General features: G+C 47.3%; 2 protein-coding genes across 2 annotated transcripts; one reads left to right on the top strand and one right to left on the bottom strand.

Annotated features, from left to right (window-relative positions):
- The first annotated feature begins 283 nt into the window (after nt 1-283).
- Nucleotides 284-4,108, top strand: SMDT1 (single-pass membrane protein with aspartate rich tail 1). Its single transcript, XM_045554768.1, has 3 exons — nt 284-557; nt 2,006-2,146; nt 3,847-4,108. Exons 1-2 carry the CDS (start codon nt 384-386, stop codon nt 2,141-2,143), a joined length of 312 nt encoding a protein of 103 aa, XP_045410724.1. The 5' UTR covers nt 284-383; the 3' UTR covers nt 2,144-2,146; nt 3,847-4,108.
- A 2,342-nt stretch (nt 4,109-6,450) lies between these two features.
- On the bottom strand, nt 6,451-14,927 carry NDUFA6 (NADH:ubiquinone oxidoreductase subunit A6). Its single transcript, XM_045554767.1, has 3 exons — nt 14,647-14,927; nt 7,780-7,895; nt 6,451-6,649 (listed from the first exon to the last, which is right to left on the bottom strand). The coding sequence occupies exons 1-3, from the start codon at nt 14,783-14,785 to the stop codon at nt 6,518-6,520; spliced, it is 387 nt and encodes a 128-aa protein (XP_045410723.1). The 5' UTR covers nt 14,786-14,927; the 3' UTR covers nt 6,451-6,517.
- Nucleotides 14,928-15,977: the final 1,050 nt, after the last annotated feature.

Below are 15,977 nucleotides of genomic sequence, written 5' to 3'. Positions count from 1 at the left end.
AAAGGTTTTTTTACTGTTACTCGCAACGGTTCCTTATGTTTATTTCAAGAGTTCCCTAAGCCTGCTCCCCAGGCGCGGCCGCCTGGGCGCGCGAACAATGACGGGCTCCCCTGGGTCCCCTCGGGCCTCACGGCCCCGCCCCCCGGAGCCGGGAGTTGCGGGGAACTGGGGCGTCGGCTTCGCTCTCGTGATGTCACCACGTCGGGCCGCTGCCAGACTCCTTTCCCAGCGCAGCAGGAACTGGGGCCACTGCGCAAGTGCGAGGGCTGGGCTTCTCGTGTGCTCCAGAAGCCTCGCGAGGCTTGAGGCGCTGTTCTTCCTGAGGGCGGCACCGGCGTCGGACAGCGGGGTCCGGGTGCCCGGGCGAGGGGCGGAGCTGGGAGATGGCTTCCGGAGCGGCTCGCCGGCTAGCACTGGCACCCGTCCGATTCTGGGCTCTCCGGAGCGGGCCAAGCTTGAGGAAAGGTGGCAATGACGGCGGCTCAGGTCAGAGCCCAGTGCCGTCGCGGTCAGTCATCGTTACCCGCAGCGGCGCCATTTTGCCCAAACCGGTGAAAGTGAGTGTCTGCCTGGAGGCGGGGTGAAGGGGCCGAGGCCAATTGTTGTGGGGAGCGCAGTGCGGGCCCACGCTGATTGACAGAAGTAGAAGCCAATCATACGATCGCTTTAGACTGGAAGGCGGACCAAGGACAAATTTTTGCGCTAATGTTGCTTATTTTGACAGGTGGGAGAAAATGGTCGGTTAGAACTCCGTGTTGAGCTGGGTGCTTGGAGACAGAAGATGGGGGCAAAAGCAGAGAAAGATGGCATTTTGCAGTAGCTTCTCCTAAGGGGTGCGGTGCCCTATTCCTCTAGAGTCAGAAGACTCAGCTTTGTGGGTCCAGTTTAGACAAGTCATGTAATCTCCGCTCTGCTTCATAGAGTTGATGCAATGAAATAATGAATTGTGAAAGAATTTTGTAAATAAAGGGTATGTGGGACGGACCTTATCTTTCTATGAGTTGTCACTTGGCATTTAATTCATGTGATATGCAGTCCTGAGAGATGTGCAGGAAATTAGTACGATCACTGTTTTTACAAATGAAGAATCTGGGGCCAGAGCCGTGAAGTCAGTATCCGAGGCTAGCCGCTGAGTTAGGTCCCGGCATCCAGGTTGCTTGTTGGTACAACTCCCACCAGATCCTATTTTTATCCACCACCGAATGCTCTCCCGTGCCTTCAATACCCTGGGGTTTTTTCTAAGGAAAATGGAAAACAGTCCCTTATATCAAACAAAAGTTTGCTTTTTGATTGCAGAGCTGTGTGAGAATTAAGAAACTTCTTTTAAAGCTAGTCTATCCTGTGCTAACTCACAGAATTGACTGCAGGGCAGTTTCACAGCACGCAAGAAAAGAAGGTGCATGGTCTATGTTGGGAAGGAGCGGCCTTAAAAAAAGGCACAGCTGAAAACCTTTTCTTTTGTAAACTCCAGGAAAATATGAGGAAATACTGATGAGATTTTACTGACACTCCCCCAGTCCATGTAAACAGTCACAGTGTAAAGACATGCCCACTTGCAAACACACCTGTTTGTAAAATTTAATGTGGTGAAATCAAATTTCTTAGGCATCAGGGAACCTGTTAATTAACTGTATAGAATATCCCTTAACTGTACACCTTTGTGTAATCCATTTTCTTGTCTTTAGTGTTTTCAAGTAGAACTGACCATAAACCTCTTACTTTCTCACCTGCTTGTCTGTAGGTATCTAGGTTGTGCCCTAACTTTGAGATGTCTAGAGTGCCTTATAGTTTTCTTTTCAATATTCACTTTGGTGGCCATAACAATTACTATATCTCCTTTTCTAATTATTTTTCTTGCTCTGAATTTTTCCAAGGGCTTTAAAATCAAGTTGCTTATGATGGGTCTGGGGTCCATAGGAGGGAATGCCCATGAGAGGGCCTGGCCTTCTATGGTCCTGCCAAAGTGGACTCTGGAGCTCACAGCCACCACTCTGACCTTCTGCAGATGTCCTTTGGCCTTCTCCGCGTGTTCTCCATTGTGATCCCCTTTCTCTATGTTGGGACACTCATTAGCAAGAACTTTGCTGCTCTACTTGAGGAACATGACATTTTTGTCCCAGAAGACGATGATGATGATGACTAACAGGTAACATTTGCTTTACCCCTAGATGAACCAGGAGCAGGAAGCAGGGTGGAGCATCTGACCTGTGATACAGTCTGGCCTGGTAGCAGCATTCACACACTCAGGGCAGAGGCTTTAATGAATTGACCCACTTGGCGGCTAATGTTTTTATTTTGCCTTTTCCCTGTGTTGCATGAGGGTACTAGCTTACTGACTTACACATTCACTGGGGTCTCTTTCAACTAAGTTTGGGGGTCCTAGCCAGCCTTTTCAGTTGCCCTTAGTGTATCATTCAGTGAATCCTATGTCTTCTTGACAATATGCCAACAGCACCAACCAACAGCATCATTCGAACAGCTCCATGTTGAAATTTAGAAACTACAAGTCTTCCCCAGTTAGCTCTAATTACCAAGCTCTGCACAGCCTGTCCATGGACATCACAGCCTGGTTCATATGCTGCTCACAGACCTTTCCCCCAGGAGTTCCAGTCCTCTTCCCATTCAGCTATCTTGTGTTGACTTCCTGTGCTCTAATATGTGCTGCATGGCAGGATGACTGTCACAGATATCACAGATAAGGATGCTCCTGACTCCTTAGCCTGGCATTCAAGGCTTGCCATAATCTGGTCATACCTCTTATCCCAGTCTCATTTTCCATATTCCCACCCACATAACTATCCTTAATATTCACCTTTTTTTTTTTTTTGAGACAGAGTCTCGCTCTGTTGCCCAGGCTAGAGTGAGTGCCTTGGCATCAGCCTAGCTCACAGCAACCTCAAACTCCTGGGCTTAAGTGATCCTACTGCCTCAGCCTCCCGAGTAACTGGGACTACAGGCATGCGCCACCATGCCCAGCTAATTTTTTTTTAGTTGGCCAGATAATTTCTTTCTATTTTTAGTAGAGATGGGGTCTCACTCTTGCTCAGGCTGGTCTCAAACTCCTGACCTCGAGCGATCCACCCGCCTCGGCCTCCCAGAGTGCTAGGATTACAGGCGTGAGCCACCACGCCTGGCCGATATTCACCATTTCTTACCTAACCCCAAGCTTTGATTGGCTCATTGTCATCCCATGTCAAAGGCTCTTTCCCAGTGCTCTTTGTCTTAATTCCACCCATTCTTCAATGTTTTTTTGAGACAGGGTCTCACACTGTTACCCAGGCTGGAGCATCATGGCATGATCACAGCTCACTGCAGCCTCGAACTCCTGGGCTCAAGTGATGCCCCTGCCTAGCTAGGATTACAGGTGCACACCATCACGCCCAGCTAATTTTTTTATTTTTTGTAGAGACGGCGTCTCACTATGTTGCTCAGGCTGGTCTTGAATTCCTGGCCTCAGGTGATCCTCCCGCCTCGGCCTCCCAGAGCACTGGGATTACAGTTGTGAGCCACCACGCCCAGCCTTGAGGTCTCTGAAGTCTTCCTTCATCCCTCCTTCCTCTGAGTGACCAGTACCTCTCTTAAAACACTCCATATTTGCTTAAACACACCAAAATTCTACTAGACTATGAGCTGTTTGCTGGCAGGGAACATGTTTTTTATACCTTTGGGCCCCCAGTTACAGGCCTGTGGTGAATGCCCTGTTAATATGTGAATCCATAATCAAATACACTCAAAGCTGCCTTCCTCCTGCCATCTTTGATAAAACTACTCTGTGGAATTCTCTTTCAGGATGTGGATGGAAGACTGCTGTATTGCCCAGTTCACTGCTGCTTTCCTTTCTTCCAGGGCGTGGAGGAAGTTCAGAATGGAGAAGGCGCTAACTTAAGACACGGTGATGCTCTCAGCCTCTCTTCCTTCCCTGTCAGCAGAAGGGCTCAGGGAAAGCCCTTAGCCTCCCCAGTCCAGTGAAGCCTCCTGCATGGTCCATGACCATAGCCCAGATGCCCAGGCTCTGGGAGGTTCCCCAAGATGTGCTGTCCACTGAGCACTGGAAAGCAAGCAACCAAATATGAAAAAACATAATAAATGTCAGCTTCGTATGACTGAATGACAGCTGAAGTTTCTCAGTATGAGTGTGCTCTAGTTGCTGCAGTTTATTGTCTCTGCTGTCCCTTCTTCATCAGAGAAACATACGTCTTTGATACATAACCCAGGATATCCAGGTGCCTGTGGATCTACAAAGGTTATTATGGGGACCTGGGACCTATTTTCATTATTTACAAAAGCCCAACAGAAGCTGTTGGGAAAACCCTAAAAGTACTAAATCCTCACGCTTTTTTGTGTTCAGCAATGCTCATTATCATGTACCCATAATAAGGAGCTTTGATTATTAACTTACAACTACTTAACTATCATTATTAGAATGATTCTTTCAAAACTTGGGTTCTGTGGTATTATAATATATATGTTGGTTTTCATCCACGGTTCCTGGCTCATAACTCCCAAAGCCCTTGTTTCAGTCTCTTGTTACAATATTGGGGCACATCAGGCCTCAGGAAACAGCATCTCTCTCTGACCTTCTCCTGCCCTCTTTTCACCTGCTCCTTTTACTCCCCAGGGCAGGCCATAGAAACGGAAAATAGACTCTAATCTTTCCCCACCTTTGTCTTGGAGCTGGCCCTAAAGAAATCCTCTGATCTACCTTGTCTGACTGTAGGTCATAAGACCTCCATTCCAGAAGGGGTGCTGCCCCACACGGGGGAGGAAGAAATACCACACAAAGAGCCCAAGGAGAATCTGAACAGAAAGGCTTTTCCCTACTCAGTCTATTACCATTATGTGATTCCCTTTTTGTACAATCACATTTCTATGTGCCATCCATGCTTCAATCATGCCTAGCCAATGAAGTCTCCATAAAAGGCACAAAAAGACAGGGTTCAGAGAACTTCTAGATAGCTGAACACGAGGTGTTTGGAGGGTGGTGCAACCAGGGAAGAAGGCATGGAAGCTCCAAGCCCCTTCCCCATACTTTGCCCCATGCATCTCTTCATACGTATCCTTTATAAGAAACCAGTGAACATGTTTCTGAGTTCTGTGAGCTGCTCTAGTAAATGAATTGAACCTAAAAAGGGGGTTGTGGGAACCCCAACTTGAAGCCAGTTGGTCAGAAGTTGTGGAGACTCCAACTTGCAGCTGGTGTCTCAAAGAGGGGGGCAGTCATGAACTGACGCTATCTCCAGGTAGTGTCAGAATTGAATTGAAAGACAGCTAGTTGGTGTCTGCTGCAGAATTGATTGCTTGCTTCATGTGTGGGCAGAAACCCACACACATTTGGTCACAAAGTCTTACGTGATTGTTGTTGAATCAGAGAATAGAAAAAACACTAAGGCCGGGCTCCGTGGCTCACACCCTAATCATAATCCTAGCACTCTGGGAGGCCGAGGTGGGAGGATCGCTTCAGCTCAGGAGTTTGAGACCAACCTGAGCAAGAACAAGACCCTGTCTCTACTAAAAATAGAAAAAATTATCTGGGCATGGTGGTACATGCCTATCATCCCAGTTACTTGGGAGGCTGAGACAGGAGGATCGCTTGAGCCCAGGAGTTTGAGGTTGCTGTGAGCTAGGCTGACGCCACAGCACTCTAGCCCAGGCAACGAGGCAAGACTGTGTCTCAAAAAAAAAAACCCAAAACACTGAGTTTTCCTTAGGTGAAAAGATAACAAAGGGATCTTTGGTGTTGCTGAAAGGTTTGGGAACCCTCAGGATGATCATACCTATAGATCCTGAACCCCTTTCCCCAGCATCTGGACTGCCCAGGGAAGGGACATAGAAGACCACCATCCAAAGCAAACAGAGATCAGTTCTTTAACCTGAGTTGACATTTATTCTCCTATCACTGAGAGCTACACCAGAGTTTGCAAAAACAGGAATATTTCTATTCTGTGTACATTAAACAGCCGTGTCCCTAGCAAGGTGTCTAACTGGAAGGGAGTTAATTTCATTTTAAGGACCGGTGCTTGTTGCGAATAGATGGGCTAGGCCACTGAGCTTCCATTTTCTCCAGAACCCAGGGAAAACTAGCCCATCCTGTCAGCTCTACTTCTGTGCCTGTTAGTGCTGCTCTGATCCCTCTCTGACAGCAAGAGCTGGTTAACTTTGGATAATCTGTGCCCTAAAACCAAGGTGTCTAATCGTGGAAGCTGTGGAAACAACTAAATTAAAGAAGTCATCCAGCCTCACACCCAGTGTGACAGTCTGAGCAGATGGCCTCATTCCCTCCTGTTTACCAACATGCAAGGCTCTGAGAAAGAGAATCCATTTTAATTTGCAGCAAATACCACACTTCAAGAAAAGGGAAAGAACAGGTGGTGTGTATACCAAGACCCCACTTGTTCAGGCGAAAAATGAGACTGCAGAAAACTGCTTTACCAACAGAATTCTATCACAAAGTGACCATCGTATAATGAGTTTATCTGTGTTCTAAAATAATGAAACATCAACATACACCTTTCCACCTTCATGGGTCGTGGCCAACATAGAACTTGGACAGGAAATCCTTTGGCCTTGGTGCTTCTGTTTCATGGAAGAACCTCATAACATGTGTCCGCTGCTTCCATACTTTAATTGTTTCTTCCAGTTCCATCTTTCCCTGCAAAAGTAAGGGGAGAGGTTGTCAGTCAAAGCGGTCAAGCCAGTCACAGGCATACTACACTGAAGGCCACGATTCTATTCTCTGGTCAACACTGGCTTGATGAATGGTCTTGGGCAAGGAATTACTCTGTCTAGACAACATTTCTGTGCCTGGACAATAAGGTCGTTGGGCTAAATGATCTCTGAGACCTTTCAAATATTCTTTAACTCTGTTGTTAACTAGTCCAAAGAGGAGAGACTTCTAGGTTAACAGGCCCCTATCCCATGACTGCCTAACCTGACTGGCTTAACTTATGTTTCTGCTTAACATTTTATCCATGTTATTTACTGGTCCATGCTGAAACTCCCATGATGCTAATATGACTGGCCAGGGAGACACAATCAGACCCAAGAGTTGGCCTCATTTACACAGGACTCAGCCAACCTAAGTGCCTCCTCCAGCTATAGGCTGGGATCCAAGGGAAGCTGTAACCTCCAGGAATGAGGTTGAAGAAGAGTCCGGCTGGGCGCGGTGGCTCACACCTGTAATCCTAGCTCTGGGAGGCCGAGGCGGGTGGATCGCTCGAGGTCAGGAGTTCGAGACCAGCCTGAGCAAGAGTGAGACCCCGTCTCTACTAAAAATAGAAAGAAATTATCTGGCCAACTAAAAATATATATACAAAAAAATTAGCCGGGCATGGTGGCTCATGCCTATAGTCTCAGCTACTCGGGAGGCTGAGGCAGTAGGATCGCTTAAGCCCAGGAGTCTGAGGTTGCTGTGAGCTAGGCTGATGCCACGGCACTCACTCTAGCCCGGGCAACAAAGTGAGACCCTGTCTCAAAAAAAAAAAAAAAAAAAAAATGCAAGCCTTAGGATTTTCCCTTGAACAATCTTATAATCTATTTAACCAGGTGATAACCTCCAAGTTAACTACTCTTTTGAAACACAGAGCAACAGTTGCTGAGCCAGCAGTTGCTTTTTAAACTTGGAGACAATCTGCTGGCTTCTTAGACCATTGGAAAAATATTTTCTTTAAATAAATAAATAAATAAATAAATAAACCTGGAGACAAAATGTTCATCTGGGAAGGCTGAGAAGCACTAGACAAGATGGCTGATCTTTTAAATTGGTCAAGGAGGGTCAGTTACCTTAATGACCAGAAGATCAACCACTCTGGGGTCTGTGACATGGGCATTCTTCATAAACATTTCTCGGACTTTGTCCCGTCCCTGTTTCACAGTGATGTCTAGCTGGAATAAATGTACTAGAAAGAAAAACATGATTCAGGGTAGAAATTATAAGGTTAGAACATGTTTTTAAAAACTAGAGTCAAGGACATTCATTGAATACCTACAGGATACCCATTCGTTCTATTCACCAAACATTAGCCCAACACTAAGTCAGGTGCTTCAGAATGTGAAGAAGTGTGAGACCTGGTGTTTGCTCTCCAGGAGCTTACCTTTTGTTGGGAGAGACAAGACCACTGCGTTTGAAGCAGCAAAATAGCACAGTTCAAGAGTCTGAAAAACATGGGTTCAAATCCCACTCCGTCACTTATCAGCTCTATGATCCTGTGTAAGTTAACTTTCTTGTGCCTGAGTGTATTTATTTATCAATGAAATGAGGATGATAACAACACATGTAACTTCGGAGCTGTTGTGAGGATTCCATGAGAGAATGCAAAATGCTTACAACAGTGCCCTACGTGGAACAAGCTCTCAATAAATGTTAGCATTATTTTTACATGGAACAATCAGCAAAAGATGACAGGGTTGAAATTAATGTAAAATGATGTGGATTAGGCTATAAGTACCACACAAAGTTGGAGTTGAGGGTTTGTGCAGGTTAGGGGAGGCTTCAGTCCAACAAGTAATTACTATTTAATACCATTATTAGGTTACTTGGGGGAAGGAGAGAGAAGTTTAATATGTAGCTCCAGTTCTCTAGGTGTTAAATTCTGATTGGAGGGACAGCCAGCTATGAATATAAGCAAAAAATCAAAATATTCAGCAATCTCTAATTAAGTCAGTACCTAAAATAGTGGCACAGACTCCCTGACCTGGAACGTCACATGAAGCATATGGATGTGCTCTGAAAATTAGGCTCTAGTCATTTGTGTTCCCACCCCCTAGCACATTCAGCCTTCAGTGGATCTGCTGTTGACAACGAGAGCACAAACAGGGCCCTGTGTGGTGGGTGGAATACAGATCCAGCAAGAGAGGCACACTGGGCCGTGGGACAGCAGAAGCAAGGCTCACGGGCCAGAATGAGCACTGTGCTGCCTGTTCCTGAGACATGTCCACTCTGGTCTATAGAATTATCACAACCAAATCTGAAAACCATGAGGGCCGCTTAGTGACTCGATTAATCAACAATAAAGCTTCAATCTTTAATTACACTCATAACTTAGTGACAGCAATAAAAAATAAAGCGTCTGCTGAGGGAAACATCGTGCCACATTGCAAAGAAAACAAGGTTTCTGATCCAACCAGGGCATAAGCAATAGCATAAACCTAATAGGAGAACTGACACCCCAGACTGATAGGTAAATGTTAACAACAGAGAGGACAGAGAAGATCATACACGCTAGAAATAACTTAGTGTCCATGAAGTAGGGTCTCACAGAGAGCCAATTATACACATCTCTTCCCAAATCTGCCTTCAATGACTTCACTTTTGACAGCCTAAAAATCAATCATGGTGGGAGTATTTATGCCATGGAAAATGGCAAACACTATAAATTTGGGTTCCCCCCCCAGAAAGCTGGTAACCAAGATATTATATTAGGGCCGGGCGCGGTGGCTCATGACTGTAATCCTAGCACTCTGGGAGGCTGAGGCGGGAGGATCGCTCGAGGTCAGGAGTTCAAGACCAGCCTGAGCAAGAGCGAGACCCTGTCTCTACTAAAAGATATAAAGAAATGATCTGGACAGCTAAAATTATATATATAGAAAAAAATTAGCCGGGCATGGTGGTGCATGCCTGTAGTCCCAGCTACTCAGAAGGCTGAGGCAGAAGGATTGCTTAAGCCCAGGAGTTTGAGGTTGCTGTGAGCTTGACACCATGGCACTCTAGCCCGGGCAACAGAGCGAGACTCTGTCCCAAAAAAAAAAAAAAAAAGATATTATATTAGGAATTTCAGAGAAGAACAAAGGGACAATAAGACAAAGAGATGCAAAAAACAAATGCGAACTAATACAGAACCTGGAATTTAGAATCTTAACACTTGGGAGGAGTGAGGCCTAGAGCACTGTGGGGTCGTGCCAGCCATACAAGTGGCCTTTGGCAAACATGGGCCTAGAATCCAAGCTGGTTTTTATTTTTTAGTTTATAATTCAGTGCTCTTTTAAGGAAAGGAATGTGAGGAATCTCCCTGCTTACCGTTCTTGTTTTTTTTTTTTTTTGAGACAGAGTCTAGCTCTGTGGCCCTAGAGTGCCATGGCGTCAACCTAGCTCACTGCAACCTCAAACTCATGGGCTCAAGCAATCCTTCTGCCTCAGCCTCCCGAGTAGCTGGGACTACTGGTGAGCACCACCACACCTGGCTAATTTTTTCTATTTTTAGTAAAGACAGGGTCTCACTTTTGCTCAGGCTGGTCTCAAACTCCTGATCTCAAGCAATCCTCTCACGTCAGCCTCCCAGAGTGCTAGGATTACAGGCATGAGCTACCATGCCTGGCCTCCTGCATTTTTATTAACATTTCAGATTCCTGCCCAACCTTGGGAACAAAAACCAAAGTGCCTCTAGGCATACTTATGGGAGCTGGTGCCCATCAGCACCAGCTCATGATCTCCTGAACCACATGCCAGGGCACTGGGTGTATGAATCTTCTCTTCAGCAAAATGTTCATGTGCATACATGCAAAAAGTTTTGCTTAAAATTTCAGCAGGTCACAGATCCCCTGAGTAGCCATGCTCCCAGGTTAAGAACCCTTGTCTCTAGAGAGAGAAATTCCACAGCTTTGTCCTAGGTTCCGTCCTCGCATCCCAACACCCTGAACATACCCATCCACCTGTAAGAAAGCTGCAAAGGCAAACAGACATAGCCTAGCTGAACTGTTCTTTGGTCTAAACCAGTGGTTCTCAAACCAGTGATGATTTTGCCCCCCAGAACATTTGGTAATGTCTGGAGGCATTTTGGGTTGTAACAACTATGGGGAGAGTGCTACTGGCATCTAGTGGGTGGAGGCCAGGGATGGTGCTAAACACTGTATAATGTATGGGACAGCCCCATACAACAAATGCGCTGTTGAGAAACTCTGGGGTAAATCAATTCCAACTATTCTTTCTCAGCTCATAGATTCCTGGCTTATTCTTTGAATCTTGAATATTTAAACTTCAATTTGAAAAAATCTGAGAGGCTCAAAAGGAGGATAAGGAAGTGCCCCTTTTGGATGAAGGTGACTTTTCCACAGTCTCTGTGTGCTTTCCCAAAGTTATTGTTACGGCTTTTCTGAGTCCAGAAGGCTCTGGCAGATTAGGAAGGACAACACTGATACAGCTCTCAGCTGTTGGCTCCAATTCACTTTGGTACTAGGCAATGCTTGGATGGGAAGGCAGCATGGTGTAACAGAAAAGATCGTGAGATTGGGAGTCAAATAAGCTGAGTAGGGACTCCAGACCTTTAGGAACTATAACCACGTCTGGGGTACAGCCTCCTCAGCCTGTTTTCCCACCTAAAAAATAGAAAATAACCTCTAGCCTAATTCCTTTACAGAAATATGGTGAAAAATCAAGTGACAACACCTTATAAACAGTAAACATGATACAAATGTTGGCTTTTAAAGTGTTTAGCACTTTTTCCCCATACCTCTATTATACTTTGGGTTTAATTATCTGGTTATATGTCTGTCTCCCTGACTAGACCATTAAGACCCCTGAAGGCAGGGTCGTGATTTATTCACGTTTTTTTTGGAGACAGAGTCTCGCTCTGTTGCCCAGGCTAGAGTGCTGTGGCATCAGCCTCAAACTCCTGGGCTCAAGCAATCCTTCTGCCTCAGCCTCCCGAGTAGCTGGGACTACAGGCACGTGCCACCATGCCCGGCTAATTTTTTCTATATATATTTTTAGTTGTCCACATAATTTCTTTCTATTTTTTGATAGAGACGGGGTCTCGCTCTTGCTCAGGCTGGTCTCGAACTCCTGACCTTGAGCGATCCACCCGCCTCGGCCTCCCAGAGTGTTAGGATTACAGGCGTGAGCCACCGTGCCCAGCCAATTCACTTTTGTATCTCTCTAGACATCTAGTATTGACCCTGGAGTACTAAAGGTACTCAGTGAAACAGAAATTAAATGAATGAACTGTTTCTACAAAAAGTCTCCTGTTATGGCCAGCAGGCAGCATTTCATAGCTTTTCAAAGGAGAGATTCAAAGGCAGTTCTGTCCCTCTGCTCCCGTGCCAAACTGGGTGCCGGCAGATTCAGGGAACACTACAGTAGGAGCTAAGAGCCAGGTATTAGGGTTTTACCATCAGGCTCTCCTACTTACTAATGTTGTGACCTGACACAAGTTTTTGTGCCTCGGTTTTGTCATCTATAAGGCGGGGAAACAATTAGACCTCACCCTAAAATAAGGCAATGTAAAGCATTTAGCATCGTGATGAGCTATATGCAAGCATTTCAATAAATGTTAGTTATCAATACTATCACTTATTGCCAATCCTTGGTTTGGTTCCTCAGCTGGAATCATGGTGATGGAGGCCATGACACCAGTGTAGCACAGGCCTGAGCAAGTGACCGGCTTCCAACCACTGATCTTCCCCATGAGGGTGTACTGCCCCTTGACCCTTCTTTTCCCTGCTCTTCCCCCACTCTCTAGGCTCCCATAACGCTCTCCCTTCCTTCCTCTCAGGACCCTTTTGACTCCCAGACTTTCTTCCCAGTTTTCGAGGGAAGATCCTGGGAGGGGGTAGTTTATTTATTTTCATCTGTGCAAGTCACACAGAAAGGGAAGGGGTAGTTTAGAAAAAGCTGGGTCATGACAGCCAGGGTACCTGGTTTCCATCTTCAACTCAGCCATTGATTTTCACCCTTCACAAACCTCCCACCAGCAACAAGAAACGGTTGTGGACACTCAAAGAAGTATTCTTGAAGTTTTTAAACATCTGAATTTGAATTGTACCCGCCCACACTTGCTACTGTCACCCCCCCCCCCCCCACACACACATTCCTACTATCCACCCATCCCCCAAAGGCATTTATAGTCTCTAAACCAGCAGACCAATTTTCTCCTTCCCCAGTTATCAGGTGGGTTTTAGTTCTGATCATTAGCAATTTTTCAAAAAGTCACCTTGAGGACAGGACTCTGGAGCGGACAGTTCTCAAACATCAAAGCACTGGGTTCTGCATGGAGACTCCTGCTGGGGTAAGCCCTTTAAATAACAATAACAACAGAGCAGCCAGTATTTCAGGGGCATTAACTAAGTGCCACCCTGTTCTAAGCACTTCAGATATTCTAACCTGTTTAATACAATAACTCTCTGAAAAAAGCACTATTATTATCTCCATTTTACAGATGAGGAAGCTGAGGCACAGATGAAATAACTGGCCCAAGGTCACATACCTACTAAAGGGCAGGGCCTGGAAACCAGTCCATGCTCCCAAGCACCATGTTCCACAGCCTCTCACATACAAGTAGGGAAGTAGCAGCCTGAGGGTCACGGTGCTGCTCAACTCACTCAAAAGCACCTTCTCTTGCAGACTAGCATGATGGTCTATGTTAAAACACACTAAGTCAAATCAAGAAAATAACAAAAAGGCCGCGGCGGCTCACGCCTGTAATCCTAGCTCTGGGAGGCCGAGGCGGGTGGATCGCTCAAGGTTAGGAGTTCGAGACCAGCCTGAGCAAGAGCGAGACCCCGTCTCTACTAAAAATAGAAACAAATTATCTGGCCAACTAAAAATATATAGAGAAAAAAATTAGCCGGGCATGGTGGCTCATGCCTGTAGCCGCAGCTACTCGGGAGGCTGAGGCAGTAGGATCGTTTAAGCCCAGGAGTCTAAGGTTGCTGTGAGCTAGGCTGACGCCACGGCACTCACTCTATTCACTCTAGCCCAGGCAACAGAGCGAGACTCTGTCTCAAAAAAAAAAAAAAAAGGAAAAAAAAAAAAAAGAAAATAACAAAATATCGACAGTCCCTGACATTTGCACTGTCCTTGACAGTTTAGATGAGATTTTCCCCAGCCTTTCTTTTATCTAGTACAATGGGCAGCACTGAGGGGGATACCAAGATAAGAAAACAGTCTCTGCACTCTGGGAGCTTACATACTAATCTTTCAGGTGAACAGACTGGTTTTATGCCATTGAAGTGAAGGGAAGGGTTCTGAGATGGTAGGTGGCAGACCAGCAGGGGGCAAGGAGAGAAATTCAATAAATACTACAGGCAGGGAGACCTAGGAAGCAAGGTTTGGGAGACTGCAGGGGAGGGAAGCTATCCCGCCTGGAAGAAACGGAAAAGGTACCACTAACCTACTGCATCACTTTGGAAAAGTCACTTCCCTTCTCTGGTTCAGTTTCTTTCCCTATAAGGAGAGGGTGGGTGGGAACTGGATGACTGCTGAAATCCTACCAGCCACTGGGTTATAAAACCTAATGGGCGTCTGTAAATATATCCTGGAACTCTAGGGTTGCCTTTGGGTTCCAGATCCACCAAAGGCTACCTCTGGGCTTTGGGCACGTCACTTCGCCTCTTGGTGCCTCAGTTGTCTCACCTACAAAATGAGTACGTCATTGACAGTCCTCTGTCCTCCCTCCCAAGGGTGCTGTAAGAATTATGGGGGACAAAAGAGACCAAAGGGCCGAGGGCTATACGGATGCTGGGCACGGCTGGTCTGACCCCCGGCACCGCCGCCAGGTCGGGCCCACCATATGCTCGGGTGACCCTCTTCCCCTGAAGCATCCGAAGTCGCCTCTGGCCAAGTTAGTGACCTCAGCTCGGCCCGAGAGAAAAGTGGGCCGAGCCGGCTGCGACCTTGAGCTGCTGCCTCCGGGGCCCACGTGCGCCGCTGACTCTCACCAGTGTTCGGCACCTCCCGATACCAGGCGCGGTAGAGCTCGCGAACCCTCCGCTTGGCCTCGTTCATGTCTCGACTAAAAATGGGCTTCACAGAGGTGCTAGCCGTAGCAGCCGCCCGGCGGACGCCGCCCGCCGCCATCTTGCTAGGGAAACCACCTCCCCAACGTCACCTGCTCCTCAGACCGCGCCGGGGCCCGAGGACGAATGTCTTTTCTCATTGGCTAAAGTGGAACGCCACGCCCCCACACCCCGGTGGGCGGGAGGACGGCTCTGGGGCTCTCCAATTGGCTGGGAAGTCTCTCTCTCTCTCTGGGTGGTGGAGGATGCGCATGCTCATTTGCAGAAACGCCCCTTGGCCGTGCGTCCGCCCAACTGTTGCTCTGAGGGGCCGGTGCGGCCGCCAGGGGGCGCTCAGGCCCTAGGCTGGCTGGGAGCTGGCGCCGGGGTTGCGGAGCGGCTGCTGGGCCTCTCTCCGCGTCCAGCGGTCCGGCTGTGCAGCGCCCACGGCGCTCCTCGGTAGCGCCCCGGAGGCCCCGAAGAACTTCCTCGCCCAGTCCCTGCGCGCGGGCCGCGAGGCCCCGAGGTGACGGCTGAGACAGATAATGGCGCCTGCGCTGTTGTGGCGCTGGCCCGGCCCCTCGGCGCCTTTTCTGCAGCAACATACATACATGTTTATAAACCAAGCTCGCTCTTAGCGCTTATATGTCAAAGCGCTTTCCTGACCTTTAGCTTCTTGGCGCTTCTCCACAACCCCCCGTAGGTAGGTTATAGCATCAGCCTTTTAGACGACGACATTTGCATCCCAATTCCTGATTTCTGCAAAAAGCAGCCCAGAATTCTGAAGCTGGAAGGAGCCTTAGATTGTCCATTCTGGGTATCTTTCGATTTGCTGGCATTTTCCCACTGAGGTTATCTCCGAACACCAAGGGGAGCCTGGCAGTGTGAGGGCAGAAATAACAGCTAACAACAGGACCGGCCTGCTCAAGATACTGTACGTGGTCTACTCTCCTAGGTGCGGTTGGTAGTGTCAGCATTCCCATTTTACAGGTGAGGAAGCTGAGGTGGTGCAGAGTCTAGGTCACTTGCCAGATTAGGTCCTCCCCCCTCCCCCGCCCTGACTCTTGCCTAGGGTTCCTGGTCTTTTTCTGAAAGTGCAGTTGACAGATACCTTGTTGAATACTGGGGAAGGGCCAGTGGCAAGGGCTGAGCTTAGCTCTGGGACCCCTGCTGGCACAGGTTATTGCCCTGCATCTAGCCCAATCTTTCCCGTTTTAAAGGGCGAAAAAATCAGATGTCTTTTTTTCTTATTATCTTTTAAAATGTATTTGTAT

Source organism: Lemur catta, chromosome 6 (assembly GCF_020740605.2).
Source record: "Lemur catta isolate mLemCat1 chromosome 6, mLemCat1.pri, whole genome shotgun sequence".
Lineage (NCBI taxonomy): Eukaryota > Metazoa > Chordata > Mammalia > Primates > Lemuridae > Lemur > Lemur catta.
Note: the sequence above shows the minus strand (reverse complement) of the source record. Positions and strands in the feature narration are given on the sequence as shown.